General features: G+C 41.2%; 1 protein-coding gene and 1 long non-coding RNA gene across 2 annotated transcripts; one reads left to right on the top strand and one right to left on the bottom strand.

Moving 5' to 3' along the window:
• Window positions 1–1,749: 1,749 nt before the first annotated feature.
• NFKBIA (NFKB inhibitor alpha) lies at window positions 1,750–9,166 on the bottom strand. The gene is made up of 6 exons (XM_070755526.1): window positions 7,749–9,166; window positions 6,065–6,173; window positions 4,334–4,544; window positions 3,751–3,839; window positions 3,380–3,640; window positions 1,750–2,602 (listed from the first exon to the last, which is right to left on the bottom strand). Exons 1-6 carry the CDS (start codon window positions 8,003–8,005, stop codon window positions 2,555–2,557), a joined length of 975 nt encoding a protein of 324 aa, XP_070611627.1. The 5' UTR covers window positions 8,006–9,166; the 3' UTR covers window positions 1,750–2,554.
• On the top strand, window positions 6,602–16,631 carry LOC139169431 (uncharacterized). The gene is made up of 3 exons (XR_011559473.1): window positions 6,602–6,760; window positions 9,655–9,711; window positions 15,520–16,631. It is a non-coding gene; the product is annotated as an uncharacterized lncRNA (long non-coding RNA).
• The last annotated feature ends 500 nt before the right edge of the window (window positions 16,632–17,131 follow it).

Below are 17,131 nucleotides of genomic sequence, written 5' to 3'. Positions count from 1 at the left end.
AGTTTTTTCCACTCTGCTAAACAAGTTAATGTCCCTTAACACTGTTAAGTATTTACGAAGTCTGCACTACTATTAGAAACATAGAAACATAGAAGACTGACGGCAGAAAAAGACCCCATGGTCCATCTAGTCTGCCCTTTTACTATTTCCTGTATTTTATCTTACAATGGATATATGTTTATCCCAGGCATGTTTAAATTCGGTTACTGTGGATTTACCAACCACGTCTGCTGGAAGTTTGTTCCAAGGATCTACTACTCTTTCAGTAAAATAATACTTTCTCATGTTGCCTTTGATCTTTCCCCCAACTAACTTCAGATTGTGTCCCCTTGTTCTTGTGTTCACTTTCCTGTTAAAAACACTTCCCTCCTGAACCCTATTTAACCCTTTAACATATTTAAATGTTTCGATCATGTCCCCCCTTTTCCTTCTGTCTTCCAGACTATACAGATTGAGTTCATTAAGTCTTTCCTGATACGTTTTATACTTCAGACCTTCCACCATTCTTGTAGCCCGTCTTTGGACCCGTTCAATTTTGTCAATATCTTTTTGTAGGTGAGGTCTCCAGAACTGAACACAGTACTCCAAATGTGGTCTCACCAGCGCTCTATATAAGGGGATCACAATCTCCCTCTTCCTGCTTGTTATACCTCTAGCTATGCAGCCAAGCATCCTACTTGCCTTTCCTACCGCCCGACCACACTGCTCACCCATTTTGAGACTGTCAGAAATCACTACCCTTAAATCCTTCTCTTCTGAAGTTTTTGCTAACACAGAACTGCCAATGCAATACTCAGATTTAGGATTCCTTTTCCCCAAGTGCATTATTTTACATTTGGAAACATTAAACTGCAGTTTCCATTGCTTTGACCATTTATCTAGTAACGCTAAATCATTTAATATTCTCATAGTTCCCAGCACAAATCTCCTCCCAGTAATGACTGTAACTTTGATGCTTGTATCCTTACAATTTATATTGACTGGTTCCTAATATGATTGGATGGCTTATTTGTACCTGGACTATCATTACGTGTTGTACCTTATGATTCTTGACAAACTTATCTTTTATGTACACTAAGGGCATATACACCAAGACAAATTCCTTGTGTGTCCAACACACTTGGCCAATAAAAAAATTCTATTCTACTCTTCTATTCTGTTCCTATTTCTATTCTATGCATTCTATTCTAAGGGTAGTAAGTAGCCTTGGGGAAGGTCTGTCATACCTTTGGTCACTCATAAGTCAGTAAAACCACCTGTATTCCTACTCACCGGTCCCTCCTTCAATCTCTACCTGGAATTAATTGACTCCCCTTCTATACAGAGAGGGGTGGTGTGTTACATAGTAGTTAAGATGCTGGGCTAGGTTTTTTTGAAAGCTGGCAGCCTGGGTTTGAGACCTGAGCACCAAAGGGGTGAGTTCCAGTGTCGTCTCAACTCCTGCCAATCTAGCAATTCGAAAAGATGCCAATGTGAATAGATAGGTATCACTTTGGCAGGGACGTAACAATGCTTGTGACATCAAGCTAGCCACATGAGCAAGGCAATGTTTTTAGACAGTATTTGAAATGGAGATGATCAGTGCCCCTGTAGCCTGCAATGCAGTGTAATCTGCGAGGATTCTTTTACCTTTTAAAAAACCTTCTATAGGGAAATAGTAGACAGAAATGAATTGAGTTTCATCAGCTGCTTGATTTTATTCGAAGTGATTTTTTTTTCCAAGAAAAGAACAATTTTACCAGAGCCAGGTGATTTTTCATTTTTTTTAATAAATATACGTTTCACAGGTAAGAAAACTATTCACAAAATTTACAAATTATACATGATATACATATTACAAAGTATAGGACTTGCAATCAATCATGGATGTCAAACTAGATTTCTTTGAGGGCTGGATCAGCATTGTAGTTCTCCATTGGCTGCTCGGGGAAGATGGGATGGACACCTCTTGCAGCACTTTGCCAGCCAAAATGGGGCGCATTCTGGTCTGTTGCAGGAGGCCGCCCAGAGCAAAAAATGGGTTGTGTGGGCCCCCACCGCACCTCATTTTGGCTGCCAGAGGCACTGCAGCCAGTCATTTGCTATTTCCAGTGGCTGGGTCCATGGGCCAGATTTAAGCATCCAAGGGCCAGATCGAGCCCACGTGCCTTGAGTTTGACACCCTTGCTGTATGTCAATCCTATCCTTATAGCAAATGGTCAACCAATCAGTCTGAGCTTTGCCAAAATTCTTCTTCTATCCATAACAAAGAGTTCCTACTCTCAGTCCTTGGAACAGGTGATCAGTCAAGCAAAACGTATGGAATGTCTTCCAAAAAGTCACAAGAGATGGTGGATCTAGCCAGTCTTGTTGTACAGAGTACAGTGAACGCACAGGTAAGACTCTGCAGATCTCAATTCTTCTTCTGAGACCTACTGCACCAATGTCACACACGGATATCTGAACTCAACCACTTCTGGCATCCTGCTGTTTTCACGGTTTTTATGGAGTGACTGCTGTAGTTCTGTATCTGTTCACACGGTTGTAGTTGCAGTTTTTCAACAATTCTCCTCCTCTAACAAGACACATGCCGTCCGCCAATAATGCAGTCGTCATAGAGAAGCTAGACAAGGGAAATTAAAAAAAGAAAATCAGTTTATGGATTCCTTTAAAGATGGGTCTGTTTCTAGTAAATGTTTCTTCCACAATGCACCATTAACTTTCACTGAATGCACACAAGAAAGTTAGCGTTTCATTTTTCATCAATGTAATTTCCTAAAATCTAAGGGTTTCAATGATTAAGAAGCTCTGCTCTCAGATTTTGGAAGGTTAACACAAGACACAAGTCCTCAACTTACAAAAGTAATTGAGCCTGGAATTAACCGTTGCTAAGTTGTGTTGATCATGAAGCAGCAATCATATGTCTGTGCCTGATTTTATTACCTGTTTTGCAGCAGTTATTAAGCAAACCCATTGTCTGCAATGGATAGTTTGCTGGCCTTAAATTTGGACAGGTTGCTGAATGCCCACAAATGTGATCATAGGATCCTCTGTGTTTATGTGCGTGCGTGCATGCATGATAATCTGTGTCATCAGTACCTTTTGCAGGGTCACTAGCTATACAGTATAACATGCAAAACATTGTCAACATCTTATTTATGTGCATTTTAAAAAGCAATTTAGTGCAGCAATCTACTTGATGCAAGTGTGCAGAAAAATTCCTACATTTTTCTGTATCCAAAGGTTTTCTTTACAGATGATTGTAAATAAATTAATTGACTAGTGAAGAGATTTAAGAAACCAAAGGGTAATTATAATCTATTAAGGACAATGCATTTTCATACCTTGCCTCATAAAAAAATATGTGAATTCTAGCTGTACAGAAAGAATAACAACTTACTTCATCTTCTGTATATTCCAATTCTGATTCACAGCTTTCTTCATCTTCACTTTCTGGTAGCATCTGCAAATCCAGTGTAGTAAATTGTCTCAACTGTTCCTGTATGAAGGAGTTATTTCTTCCCCATGTGAGCTGGTAGGGAGAATAGCCCTGGTAGGTTACTTTGTTCACATCCGCTCCGTGCTTCAGCAAAAGGGAGACCAGCCCTTCGTTCTGCAAATCTACAGCCAAATGCAAGGCAGTTCTACCGTTGCATGGCTCCTGTTTAGTAAAAAACAAAATGCAACATTTAGTTACCAATGGAAAAAGTATCAGAATTACTTTCAAAATAATGAGATGGCCTGCTTATTTTACCCCAGACAGAAGCCTACCTGAGCATTGACATCTGCTCCCAAGGACAGAAGACGTTCTACAATGGCCAGGTATCCTTGAATAGAAGCCAGATGGAGACACGTGTGACCTGTTAAATAAGCAGAGGTGAGAGAAAACCATTATTTCCTGTGATAAATAATTGCTCCAAGGTATTGGCTGTAATTTTTTTAATCATACATATTATAATCTATTCTAGCATAGAATCTATTCTAGCATAATTCTAGCGTAGAATTGACTAAATGAAGTAGTTCGATGGGTTGGGCTTAATTGTCATTTATTCTTTGAATATTATTATTCCAAAAAAGAAAACTTCCATTTGTGCATCTAATGCTTTTACATAAACCTATCCCAAAGGGGAATTCTCAGAATTTTCAACTAGCACAGACTGGTGATTTCAACAATTAAGGGGAATTCATTTTGGGGGATGCTACTGTAGAGAGGCAAGGGAAATGATGCATTTCTTATTTTATAGACACTTGTTATACAATAACTTTCAAAGAGAATGCAAGCCAACACTGAATCAAAGGCAACAGTACAATGCCAATGTCAGCAATGAGCCATCCAGCCAGTGTTTGCACTTACCGCTGTAGTTTACTGCCTGGAGGAGAGAATGGAGCTGGGGCTTCTGGCAATACTGTATAAGAACATTAACTCCTCTGAGGGACCCTTGTTCACAAGCAATGTGCAGCGGTGTATTTCCTCGGAAATCTCTGATTTCTGCATCACAGCCTGCTTTCAGAAGAGACTCTGCGATTTGAGGCTGATCTGTGATTGCCGCCAAATGAAGTGGAGTCTACAAAAAGATGAGTGACAAAATAAGGCAACCTGCTACAAAAACCGACACAATCTCTTTGCTAAATACATATTGCCATACAATCCTTCATTTATTTCAGTTAGTGAACCCTACTTTGGATCTCTTTCTGTATAATATGTATGTACATATGCATTTTCAGGATCAGCAGTTTTAAAGAAGACTTGAAAAAACATTGCAACTTTATTTTATTTACAGGCTGCTTTTTCTCCAGGAAGTGAAGACAGTGTTGCACTTTTTGTCAGAAAATTTTGTAAAATAGGTTAAGTTGGGAAACAGAGATTGACTAAAGTCTTCCAGTGAGCTTGCATGGTTGAGAAAAGGAACCTAAAATATGGTGGTTGTTGTTTTTTGGTCATGGAATGCATTTTTCAGTGTTTTGAGAGTTAGCTGGGATCACTCAACATGCTAAGCCACGTCAGATGTATGAGCCTCACTGGTGTCCCACTTCCTTGCTTTTGAAAGCCTTTCTTTCAAAATGTTTGTGGAAATATGACACTAGTGTGGAGGCCTCAGGTCAATAACCATTTCTGCCACCAACCATGGAAAGCCACTTCTGAAGGAGAAGGAGGAAGTAGAAAAGAAGGAGGGAAGGGAAAGAGAGGGGGGTAGCAAGGGGGAGAGAAGGAATAAGAAGCTAAGGAGAGAGGAAGGAGATAGAGAGGACTGTGGAGAAAAGAAAGAAACAGACTGATCAATAACAGCAAGACTAGGTGGTAAAATAGGCTGTTGAATTTTGATTGATTAGAAAATGTGTGTACTATTGACATAGTCATAAGGTATATTGATGTATATATGGAAATTGTGGAGAAAAAATATTTTTTAATTAAAAAAAGGAAAGCCACTTTAAAGTCAGGCTAGGGAAATCTAAGGATCCTTAAATATTCTTAACAAATTTTTGTCCGCAATGGGCAGACATGTTTAAGAAAATATATTTGCTCTTTGACACTCAATAAGCTATTTTGTATTTATAATGTTTTGCCATTTTTCTTTTATTGTGCCTTTCTTTCAACTATTTTTCTAAAAGCTTTATTTGTAATTGTCCCTGTGTTGCTTATAGCAGGGGGTCTCCAACTTTGTCCCAACTCCCAGAGATCAAGTCCACAAGTCTTAAGCCAGAGCTTTGCTGGCTGAGGAACTCTGCAACTTGAAGCCCACAAGTTGACAAGGTTTGTTTATTTGTTTTGTCATGTAGATATTGGTGATATACAAAGATATAATATTTATATACATGATGCTAATAAAAGAGAAACATTAGGACAGGGGACGGAAGGTGCACTTATGCATGCCCCCTACTGACCTCTTAGGAATTGGAAGAGGTTAACAGTGGACAATCTAAGGATAAAGTTTGGGTGTGTGTGTAAGGTGTCTCCAGAGTCTGGTAGTGAGTTCCATGCATCAACTACTCGGTTACTAAAGTCGTATTTCCTGCTGGGCTCTATAGCACCACGTGTGACCCTTTGCAGGTCAAGCGAAAATGAAAACCCCAACGAAGCAGGTACCTGGTTGAGATGGTTCTGGAAATTCAAGAACCCCGCATCCCGTCCCGCGTGGTGAACGATTTCCAAACTGAGGGATTTTTCTTCGTGAATAATCGCCAGGTGGAGAAATCTGCAATAGGAAAACAGTGGGGAAAACCCGATGATGAGCCAAAAAATAAAAGAAAAATTCCAGGATAAGTTCGTTCTCTTCATCACGTGGGCAACGTGCCCGCTACAGTCACAGGGGGAAAGGAGGCGATTTCGAAAGCCCGGGGTTTTCAGGGCCGCGCATTGCTGCAGCCTGGTATTTTCCGCGGAGAAGCTGAGTGTTCCGGGCAAAGCGCCAGGGACTTTCCAGCGCACTTCAACCCAGCACCCCGCCCGGCGCCTGGCGAAGGCTCCTCCCTTCTCCCCACTAGTACACCAAGTTCCACAACCCCGGGCCGCCGGCCAAGTACATGCAGGCGACGTGGGAGGGGAAAACCCAGTTTTGCACAAAAAAAGAAGAAGGGGGAAAAAAAACACGGAATTTTTTTTTAGGTAACAAAAAAAAAAAAAGGAAGGCGCATCAAAGGAATCGCTCTTCCCGACGCCCCTGCTCCCCGCCCCCTTCGGTTTCCAGGGATCAACGCGGAAATTCCAAACGCCAATCCCGATGCAACGACGGGAAACCCCAAAAGGTGATTCAAGACTAACACGGCTCGGGTGTCAATCAAGGTTTGAAATGCTTTTTTTTTTTTAAATTAAAGGCGCCGCCGCTCAAAAATACTCCGAGGCCCGTCTTCCGAAACCCCCAGACCTAAGTTCTGAACCGAACCACGACCCCGACGACATCCGTTTTTTTCTCTCACTGACGGTGGGTTCTACATTATCCTCAAACAGATCCGAGCGCTTAAGAAGCCCATTTCGTTTACGATTGGCCGGTTGACAAATCTCACTCGATCTCCTGGCCTTTTCCTTAGTAATTCCCCCCCCCCCCCACGGGCTAATATTTCTAAAATAGATTTTGAATTCTGAAGTGGGGGGGATCGGAGGTAAGAAAGATCAACGAAATATGGAAAGGCAACGTGGAACCGCTTTAATTTGCGGCAGAATCTCATCCATGGCCACTCAGGACAGGAATCCCTTTCTTTCTTCTTTTTCTTTTTTTCATTCCTTCCTCCCCTCTCTCTTCCTTCTCTTTCTTTTTTCCTTCCTTCCTTCTCTTTCTTTTTTCCTTCCTTCTTTTTTCCCTCTCTCCCCTTCTCTTTTCTTTTCCTTCCTTCCTTCTCTCTTTTTTCCTTCCTTCCTTTTCTTTCTTTTTCCCTCCCTCCCTTCTTTCTTCCTTTCTTGCCTTCTTTCTCTCTCTCTCTCTCTTCCTTCTTTCCTCAAACCTGATACTGTACAAGATAATAAGTATGGCATAAACATAAACCAAAGTAGGTCTAAGTAAATTTGGGCAGTAGGGCAGGGACGGATGGTGCGCTTACGCACGTCCCTTGCAGACCTCTTAGGAATGGGGGTGACATTGACTGTAGATAGTCTAAGGTTAAAGTCGTCCCCCCCCCCCTTCACGCCGTTTTCCACTCCATTTTCTCCCCTCAACCCCCCTCCCCAGCCAGGTTTAGGTTTACGAACGACAAGCGCGACAATCCGCGGGTTGCGCTTTTTTTTTTTTTGCAACATGCGCGGAATCCAAACCGCGCGACCCCCTCCGAAGACTTACGTGTCTCCGTCTTCCGTCACTTGCTGCATCCAAGCCTGAGTCGAATTCCCCGGCTCGGCTTCGGCAGTCTTGATTCGGATGTCTTCCAATTCCCGGACGAGACTTGCGTACTCCTCGTCTTTCATGGAACCCAAGCCGCTGTCCTGCCGGTCGTCCTGGATCAGGCTGAGTTGCCTGTCCTTCTTCAGGGCTTCCCGCGGGTGTCCAGCGTCCATGGTAAAATCCATCGGGTAATCCAAAACGCTGGGACTCAGCATGACCTCGGCGGGAGCGCGCGCCCAAAACAAAAGCCCGAAGCCCAACGCTCGCGCCTCTCCCGCTTCGAACTAAAGTCGAACCAAACTTCTCTCAGGAGATTCTGGCGGGCGGAGGCAGCGCTCGCCTATAGAGCTTCGGCCGAGGGGATTTTTTGTGCTGGGCGGAGCCTGAGCGGCTGGGAAATTCCCAGCCAAGGTGGAAGGCGAGGCTTCAAAAACTAGTCTGGGCCTGCTTGAAAAAAAATTTTTTTTTAAAGGCTGCTGTGGAGGAGCAAAAGGCTGCCCTGGCTGAGGAATTCCCTCCTTTCAGTCACTCTGGAATTTTCCCTCCTTTTTTCCCCACCCCCCACAGAAGGGAAAGTTCTTTTTGACTGTACAAGTCGACGGGATTAAGGCCTCCGGGAGTTGGGCGGCCTACGAAGTTAATTAATAAATAATAATAATAAATAAATAAGGCTCCTCGGCGCCTTTTGCGCTTCTTGCCTTTGATTCCTTGTGGGTTTTACACGGGGGGCGGGGTGGGGTGGGGGTAAGCAAAAGCTCGCAATTCCTCAAAAAGCCACCCCCCCCCATTGGGAATCCCCTCATTCGGTTGTAAATTTCTTTTCGGTTTGGAAAAGGTGCTGGGTGTCTCGCCAGCCAGAGCGGAGAGGGGGGAAATTCCTTGTTGCGTTACAAAGCTGTTCTTGAAGGGGAATCTTAAAGCTGTGAATTTTTGGGGCAGCACCTCAACTTTTCCTCGGTCACGCAAGTCACTCTTCTCTTTGCACGACCCGAAGTTTTCATTGCACGTAGCCGTTTTTTTGCTCGCGTTGGAAAGTTGCCCTTCGTCTTTTTGAACAGCAGTTGTGAGTCTGGCAGAAATGCATTTTTTTTAGTGGAGGGCTAATTTCCTGCAATTGTTTCCAGAGCTTTGCCCCAGACTTCGTATTATTTTGTCTTATAAAAAGCAACAAGAAGAACGTGGGTTGTTTGGGGGAAAAAAACCCAATCACCACCATGGGTGTGTGGGGGAAAAATTGACATACATTTGGGAACGCAAAGCATCGTCCTTTAACTACACCGCCACCCTAAAAGGTTAGAAGTGCATTTGGAGGGAGAGGGAGGCTGGGCCATCAGGTACTGACTTGCCTTTTGAGATCTTAGCACTGTGAAATGCCCAGTTTCAATGTAATTACTTGGGTGATTTTTAAAAGAAGGCCCCCCTCTTTTTCTGTCTTCATTGAAGACAGCTGGTCTCAATTTAAAATGTCTGCAGTGCCACCTGGTGGAGTTGAGTAAAACTGCTCCTCAAGCTTAAGATGTGTGGAGTTCAACGCCCAGGGAAAGCCCCCAAAGCTTGTTTTCCTAAGTTCTTTCCTGTTTACTGGCAGGAGCTAAAGGAAACATCAGAATTTTCTTCTCTGGTTAAGGAAGAAATGGGTGTGCATGCGAGTTTTCTGCTTCCCTCTTGGGTTCCACCTAATGTGTGCTTGTGTTGTGTACATTGAAAGGAACAAACCAAGCTGCACAAGGTGTGCCCTGGGTCAAAGCAGGTAACTGGTCTTAAAATGAAGCAACCAGCAGTGTTGCAGCCCTTGCCCACAGGGATGGAGGGAATTTTTTTGGGGGGAAGGGAATGTTTTTCTACCAATCCTTTTTTTCTGCAGGTGTTTACAATCTAGGGTGGTGCAGCTACTGGGCTTTCCATTCTCCTTTAACTACAGGTACGTCTAATGACAACAAGGATTTAACTTTGAACATTCTTAATTTAAAGTAGAAATTAGGATTTGTGCTTGAGGCCAGAACAACAACAAAAATAAACTGCTATATCTGTCCCTAAAAAAATAACAAACCTCATCTTATAATATGGTCAATCCGGAGAAAGCCTATCTCTGTATTGACTCAGACTACTTAATTGCAGCTGAAAGAATTTCAAAGCAGTCTGGATCCTGGAACATCGAAAAGAGGCTGCATAGGAAGATGAAATGTTCTCCTGCCACTTGTACGAACAAAAGAATTAGAGGGAAATTTCTTGATTTTCCACTCTTAACAGAAAGAGCTACCCAAGAGTGATAAGAGCTTCCTTCTTTACATAATTTCTTTCCAATATTCTGTTGGACTGGGAAGAATCAAGACAAAAAAAAATCTTCAATGCAGAACTTTTCAACACACTCTAGATCAGGAGTGTCAAACTCAAATTCTTAGGGCTGTAAAGCACTATATAAATTTAAAATGGTATTGCTGTGCAGCTGTGCAACTAATTGACTGATCCCAACTGAGCTACACTGTCAGGTCAACATTTTAACCTGTGGTTTCATCTTTGCCAGAGGCTTCTTTTATTGCATTCTCTATTTGATAGGTAATATACCCCTGAATAACTTCCAAGCCTTAAAGGAAACCAAGAATTTTGGCTGGAAATAAAGTAGAAAGAATGCTGCTGAGAGGCAAAGTGTCATGCTTGATGAGACTTAACATGCTTGATACATGAGAGCTGTGCCTGAAAATATAAAAATCTGGACTATATCATTCAGAAATATGAAGATAGGGGCTTTATATAACAGTTGTGTGTTGTTGATTAACACTAAATGTGATAATTTTGAAAGGAAAACAATTACTGCGATGGATATTTTCCAGCCTGTATTTTCATTGTGCACATTTAAAAATAATAATTTATAATTTATTAGATTTGTATGCCACCCCTCAGATGAAACACTAAAACTGTCTCCTTCAGCTTGAAGTCAACTCATAGGGGCCTCATGGACACGTTTTGCTGATAATATTACTTGATTTGCTCCTTCCTTAAACTGCCCCTTAACTGAACATGATTTTTCACTAGAAAGGAGTCTTATTGACCAGTGAAGATAGGGAAAGTGTACTTCAGGTACAATGGATCTGCAGAGTCCAGCATGTTCATTCATTCATTCATTCATTCATTCATTCATTCATTCATTCATTCATTCATTCATTCATTCATTTATTGTTATAGTTGAAAGGGACCATGAAGGCCATCAAGTTCAACCCCCTGCCCAAGCAGGAACCCTATAGCACACCAGTCAAGTGGCAGTTCAATCTTCTCTTAAAAATGTCCAGAGTGTTGGAGTTTACAACATCCGCTGGTAGGTTGTTCCATTGGTTGATCGCTCTGACCGTCAGGAAGTTCCTCCTTATCTCCATGTTGAATCTCTCCTTGGTCAGCTTCTAGACGTTGTTCCTCGTCCAGCCCTCCGGCGCCTTGGAGAATAAAGTGATCCCCTCCTCTCTGTGGCAACCCCTCGTATACCTGTAGAATGCTATCATGTCCGCTCTGGCCCTCCTTTTCTCTAGGCTCTCCATGCCCAGTTCCCGCAGTCTGTCTTCGTAAGTCTTGGTTTCTAGACCCCTGATCATTTTGGTTGCTCTTTTCTGCACCTTCTCCAGAGTTTCATTGTCTCTTTTGAAGTGTGGTGACCAGAACTGAACACGGTACTCCAGGTGTGGTCTGACCAGGGCGTAGTAGAGTGGTATTAAGACTTCCCTGGTCATGATGACCTGGTCTCTTTTAGAAAGATTGGGTGGGGATAAGAAAAAACCTTTAGGTGTATGGATGATTCTATGCATTTTCTTGAAAGATCTATTGAAAAAATAAATGTGTATTTAGTTCAAGATAGTTCTGGTTGTACCACAAGGCTAGCTGTTCAACCTCCCAATGAATCTGCTTACAGATAGGAGGTTAAAAAACTAGCTTTGTGGTGCAACCAGAACAATCTTGAACTAAATACACTCAAAACCATAGAAATTGTGGTAGACTTTAAGAGAAACCCTGCCATTCTACCACTAGACAAAACAGTATCAACAGTAGAGTCCTTCAAGGTTCCATCTGATTTCTAGGTTCCATCTGATAGAATATATCATATATCAAGATTTAAAATGGACACCTAACATCAAAAACCTCATCAAAAAAGCACAACAAAGTGTTCTTTTGGCACTAACTCAGAAAGCTCAAAGTGCCCAAAGAACTGCTGTGTCAGGTTCCATAGTATTTGGGAAAGGAAAACTCAGCATGCAAAATCAGTAACCAAGTTTGTTTATCCCAACATTGGTACTAACTGACCACTTTAAAGTTTTACAGAAAGGAATAATTGTTGGACTATTGCTCAGTGCTCCCCATCCACTTTTAAGTAGTTTACAGCTCCACCTCAATGCAATTACCCAATTATCCTGTGGCCTCCCTCTCCCTTGCAAGCCATTCATTGCAAGCCATTCCAGATGATTTTTGGCTGTTACCTGCTGCTCAGCTGTGTCCTGTGGTGGCTGGTGAGAAAACAGCTGCAGACATAATGCAACTGATTGGGAACGAAATGGAGATACACAAATGGCAGCCCGCCCCCGGGTACTTTGAGAGCTGGAGCTGACACACTGATTCAGTTCTACAGAGAAATCGAGTCTGTCATCTGCACCTCCATAACTGTCTGGTTTGGCTCCGCAACCAAACAAGACACACAGATTTCAGAGGATAATTAGAACTGCAGAAAAAACAATTGCTACCAACTTGCCTTCCATTGAGGACCTGCATACTTCATGAGTAGAAAAAGAGGGCTACAGCCCCCTCACATCCTGGACACAGACGGTTTCAACTCCTACCTTCAAAATGACACTATAGAGCACTGAACACCAGAATAACTAGACACAAGGACAGTTTTCCCCTGAACGCCATCACTTTGCTAAACAAATAATTCCCACAACATTGTCAAATAATTTACTGACTGTATTACTATTAACTTTTTCTTACTTACTAGTATTTATCTTTTCCCACTTATTATTATAACCATGTTGCTTGTATCTTTCAATTTATATTGTTTTTATTTGTTTCCTAGTAGGATTTAATAGCTTATTAGTAACTTTGACTATCACTAAATGTTGTATCTTTTTATTCTTGATGAATTCATTTTATTCTCCTTATGTACACTGAGAGCATATATACCAAAGGCAAATTCCTTGTGTGTCCAATCACACTTGGCCAATAAAGAATTCTATCTAGTGAGGTGAGCAAGGTGGAAGCTGAGGTTTTCCCTGTAATGTAAGTCTGCCACCTGCAGGCTAGATCCAAATCCTGCATTGCCAGGCAGCAGAGTTTGTGCATCTGGTTTTAGGAGTTAATTAATGTTAACGTTAGTTTGGCAGAGGTGGTGTGGTTCCATTTCTGAAAGAGACAATGGTACGCCCCCATTCTGAAGAAATCACCTCTTGATTTGACTATTCAAATTTTTTTCCTGGTCTATAATCTTTTCATTCTTGAAAATTAGATGGAGGTGAGCTACAGATGAACCTAGGGGAAATGGATTATCTACAACAGTCTTTCTCAAACTTTGCAACTTGAATACGTGGAATTAAATTCCCAGAATTTCTCAATCATCTGGAAATAATAATAAATTAAAAATTCCTGGAAATCCGGATCAAGAGGCAAAGTTCTAAAGATTAAAATTTGGTTATGTTCAAGTGATTTTTATTCATTTACTTTTGGCTCTTAGTCTCTCACACAAGCCCTTCAGGTTCTCCTGGTGCTTTTGGGTTCTGTAGAATAGAGTTTATCAGCAGTTCCAATCAGTTCTGCCATCTTATCTATACAGCATTTATTTAAATGACTGCAGATTTTGTATCAACCAACTTCCCTTTCCATTCCCAAATCCTTTTCTCTTCAAGGTTCTAGCTATGAGACACTCTTCTTCACGCTCTCTACAGTACTCTCTCCTAATCGGGTATAGTCTTATTTCAATCCATTTTTCCTCTGCTAAGAGAAGTTTCTCTCTCATGACCTCAGCATAATTTGTACAACAGTAATGTTAATAATCTCCCATCTCTTCTCTGTTCTGTTTCGGGCCTAATAGGATCGGAACAAAGGAGCACCTATTCGCATAAAATTCAAAACAAACACATTTATATTTAAAAATGATTTGTACAAAACAAGGTTAGGCTTTTAATCCATGTTGGTGGACTGCATGTCTAATTTAGACATTCCTCAGTGTTCTAATGTACTTCAAACACACACACACACATTCACGAATCTTCAGGTTTTCCTCAGACAGCTTCATCTGCATGATGAACTTAAAGAAATAATAGCAGTTTGCCAGCAAAGCATTTCTGGAACCCTGAATCTAGGACCTCCACCATTACAAACGTTGAAACTCCACACCTCATTACCCATAAATCCTCACTTATATACTGCCTGGGTGTGGTCAACTTTTTTCTAGAGATATTCACTGTCTAGACTTACTTTCATAGAAATATCACCTTCTAGAACTTTTTGTATAAATATATTTCTGTCTGCTGCGTGATCTTTTGATCCTGGCATCTAATAGGGGCTCCTGATCCCCAATGTCTCCCTTCTCCTCTGAATCAAACATTACCATCATTGGGGTTTCTGCAGTCTCTGGTGGTTCCCCAGATTTCGCAGGTTCCAATTCTCCCTCCCTCACTCTCTGACTCAGTTGTCAAGAACACTGGCCTAAGGTACCAAGACGGACCTGGTTCATACGTAAACTACTTAAGACCCATCTATACCGCCAGGCATGGGGGATTTGAGACACCTTCCCCCCAGGCTTATTATAATTTATGTTTGGTATGTATGTGCTGTTTGGTTTTTAATTATGATAGGGTTTTTAGTTTTTTTTAAATATTAGATTTGTGCCAGCATAATATTGTTTTTATCGTTGTTGTGAGCCGCCCCGAGTCTTCGGAGAGGGGCGGCATACAAATCTAATAAATTATTATTATTATTATACTCCTCAGAATCTATGACTAACTGAGCTGTTCGGGGACCACTCACAACATTCTCTAACTTCAAGTAGGATTGTAACTTGGCAAAACTATTGTATTGTTGCTTTATTTGTGTGCAAATGCATGTGGAAATTTTAAAAGGGTTATCGCATTTGGGCTGCAAAAATTATTTTGCAAAAATTATTTTGATCACATGCATGGCAGGTAGATTTTGAGTGTTTCTTTATTTCTTGCTGCCATGTAGTGAAGGCTCAGATTTTTGCAACAGAGAGATTGTACTCTTAATCTTATAAAGGCAATAAAGAAGAAATGAAAAAATAAATAAAATAGAAGTCAATGAAAGATATTTCATATCTAATAAAACCACAAGGCATTGATACAAATACACTGCTCAAAAAATAAAGGGAACATTTAAATAACACAATATAAGTCCAATTAAATCAAACTTCTGTGAAATAAAATTGTCCACTTAGGAAGCAACACTGATTGACAATCAACTTCACATGCTGTTGTGCACATTCAACTTTGTACAGAACAAAGTATTCAATGAGAATATTTCATTCATTCAGATCTAGGATGTCTTATTTGAGTATTCCCTTTATTTTTTTGAGCAGTATATATATTGCTCTATTCTAAACCAGAATGTGGTTTGTTTTCTTATATTATACAAACTTCATGATTTTAAACCCTTGACTTATTGCTTAGTCATTATGCTAACTCAGCCACTTGCAGCTTCAGTAAAACTACTAATAATTTATCATGTTATTTTTTTCCTGCAGGCGTTTACAATCTAGGGTGATGCAGCCACTGGGCTTTCCGTTCTCCTTTAACTACAGATACATCTAATGACAACAAGGATTTCACTTAGAACATTCATAATTTAAAGTTGAAATTAGGATTTGTGCTTGAGACCATAGCTTCAGAACAAGAACAAAAATCAAATAAACTGCTATATCTGTCCCTAAAAAAACCAAAAACCAACCCTCAGCTTTTAATATACTCGATCCAGACAAAGCCTATCTCTGTATTGACTCAGACTACCTAATTGCAGCTGAAAGAGAATTTAAAAGCAGTCTGGATCCTGGAACACTGAAAAGAGGCTGCATGGGAAGATGAAATGTTCTCGTGCCACTTCTACGAACAAAAGAATTAGAGGGCAAATTTCTTGATTTTCCACTCTTAACAGAAGGAGCTACCCAAGAGTGATAAGAGCTTCCTTCTAATTTACCTCAGCTGTTCCTGCCGGAGATTCACCTAATTGTCCCTATGGAGGTCTGTTAACTCTGTCCTTCCCTTTAATCTTCAGGGCTGAGCAGGTCACAAAAGACAGGAAAAGGAAGGAGCAGCTTTACCAGCCTTTTTTCATGTCCTCATAATATATTATGGGGTGGCAGAGGGCAAAACAATACAGCTATAGACAGACAGACAGACAGACAGACACAGAGTAGGCCAATCTTTCTAGGTCCATTGGACTCTTAACTTCCACCGCTGCCTTAGCTAACATCCCAAGGGATGATGATGGAACGGAGGGATGATGAAGGACACCAGGTTGAGGAAATCTTGGTGCAATAATTTAAAATTTCATCTCACAAAGCAGGGGTGTCCGACTGGCAGGAGGTGTGGGCTGGAGGCGTCATGTTCAGGCCATGTCCAACCCTGACTCTGCGAAGGGAAAAACACGTGTGCACACCAATGCAAGATTTGACTTCTGCACATGCTCAGGAAGTATAATCTCATGCGAGGAGGCTCATATGCATGAGATTTTGCCAAATTTCAGTGATTTCTTTGCTTCTGTGCATGTGCGGAAGCAAAAAAAGCCAAAATCTGTGAAATCTCACATGTTTTTAGATGTCTTAAGTACTGAATTTGTTACATTGTTTATCACTGTTGTGAGCCACTCTGAGTCTCCGGAGAGGGGCAGCATACAAATCTAATAAATTATTATTAATTTTTATTATTATTATTATTATTATTATTATTATTATTATTATTATTATTATTATGTGCGAGCATCCTCGTGAGATTTCTCTTCCTGCGCATGCGCAGAAGCTGAATCTTATGTGGATGCGGGCGTGCACAGGTCGGGAATGCAGAAAAGTGTGTGCATCTCCATTTTTCCAACTGGGACTGTGCACCAGACTGTCCATGCGGCAGCCCACTACTACTGTAGATAGACTTCCATGAACAACTGCCCTGTTTAGTGATTGTTCAAAATTACAACAGTGCCTAAAAAGTGCCTGTACGACCTGTCCTTGCACTTAATGGAAGAGGCAGGGTCCCTGTGGTCACATAATGGAAATCTAGGTGCTTTGCAACTGGTGCATATTTATGATTGTTGCAGCATTCACATATTATCCAATGTGGTGGACATGGCAAACATACAAAGAATTT

Source organism: Erythrolamprus reginae, chromosome 1, assembly GCF_031021105.1.
Source record: "Erythrolamprus reginae isolate rEryReg1 chromosome 1, rEryReg1.hap1, whole genome shotgun sequence".
Taxonomy (NCBI): Eukaryota; Metazoa; Chordata; class Lepidosauria; order Squamata; family Dipsadidae; genus Erythrolamprus; species Erythrolamprus reginae.
Note: the sequence above shows the minus strand (reverse complement) of the source record. Positions and strands in the feature narration are given on the sequence as shown.

Coding starts and splice junctions, on each gene's coding strand:
- NFKBIA (XM_070755526.1), bottom strand. CDS start 8,005: ATGCTGAGTCCCAGCGTTTTGGATTACCCGATGGATTTTACCATGGAC. Junction 6,174..7,748: donor GTGACGGAAGACGGAGACAC/GTAAGTCTTCGG, acceptor TTCCTATTGCAG/ATTTCTCCACCTGGCGATTA. Junction 3,840..4,333: donor CCAGGCAGTAAACTACAGCG/GTAAGTGCAAAC, acceptor CTTATTTAACAG/GTCACACGTGTCTCCATCTG.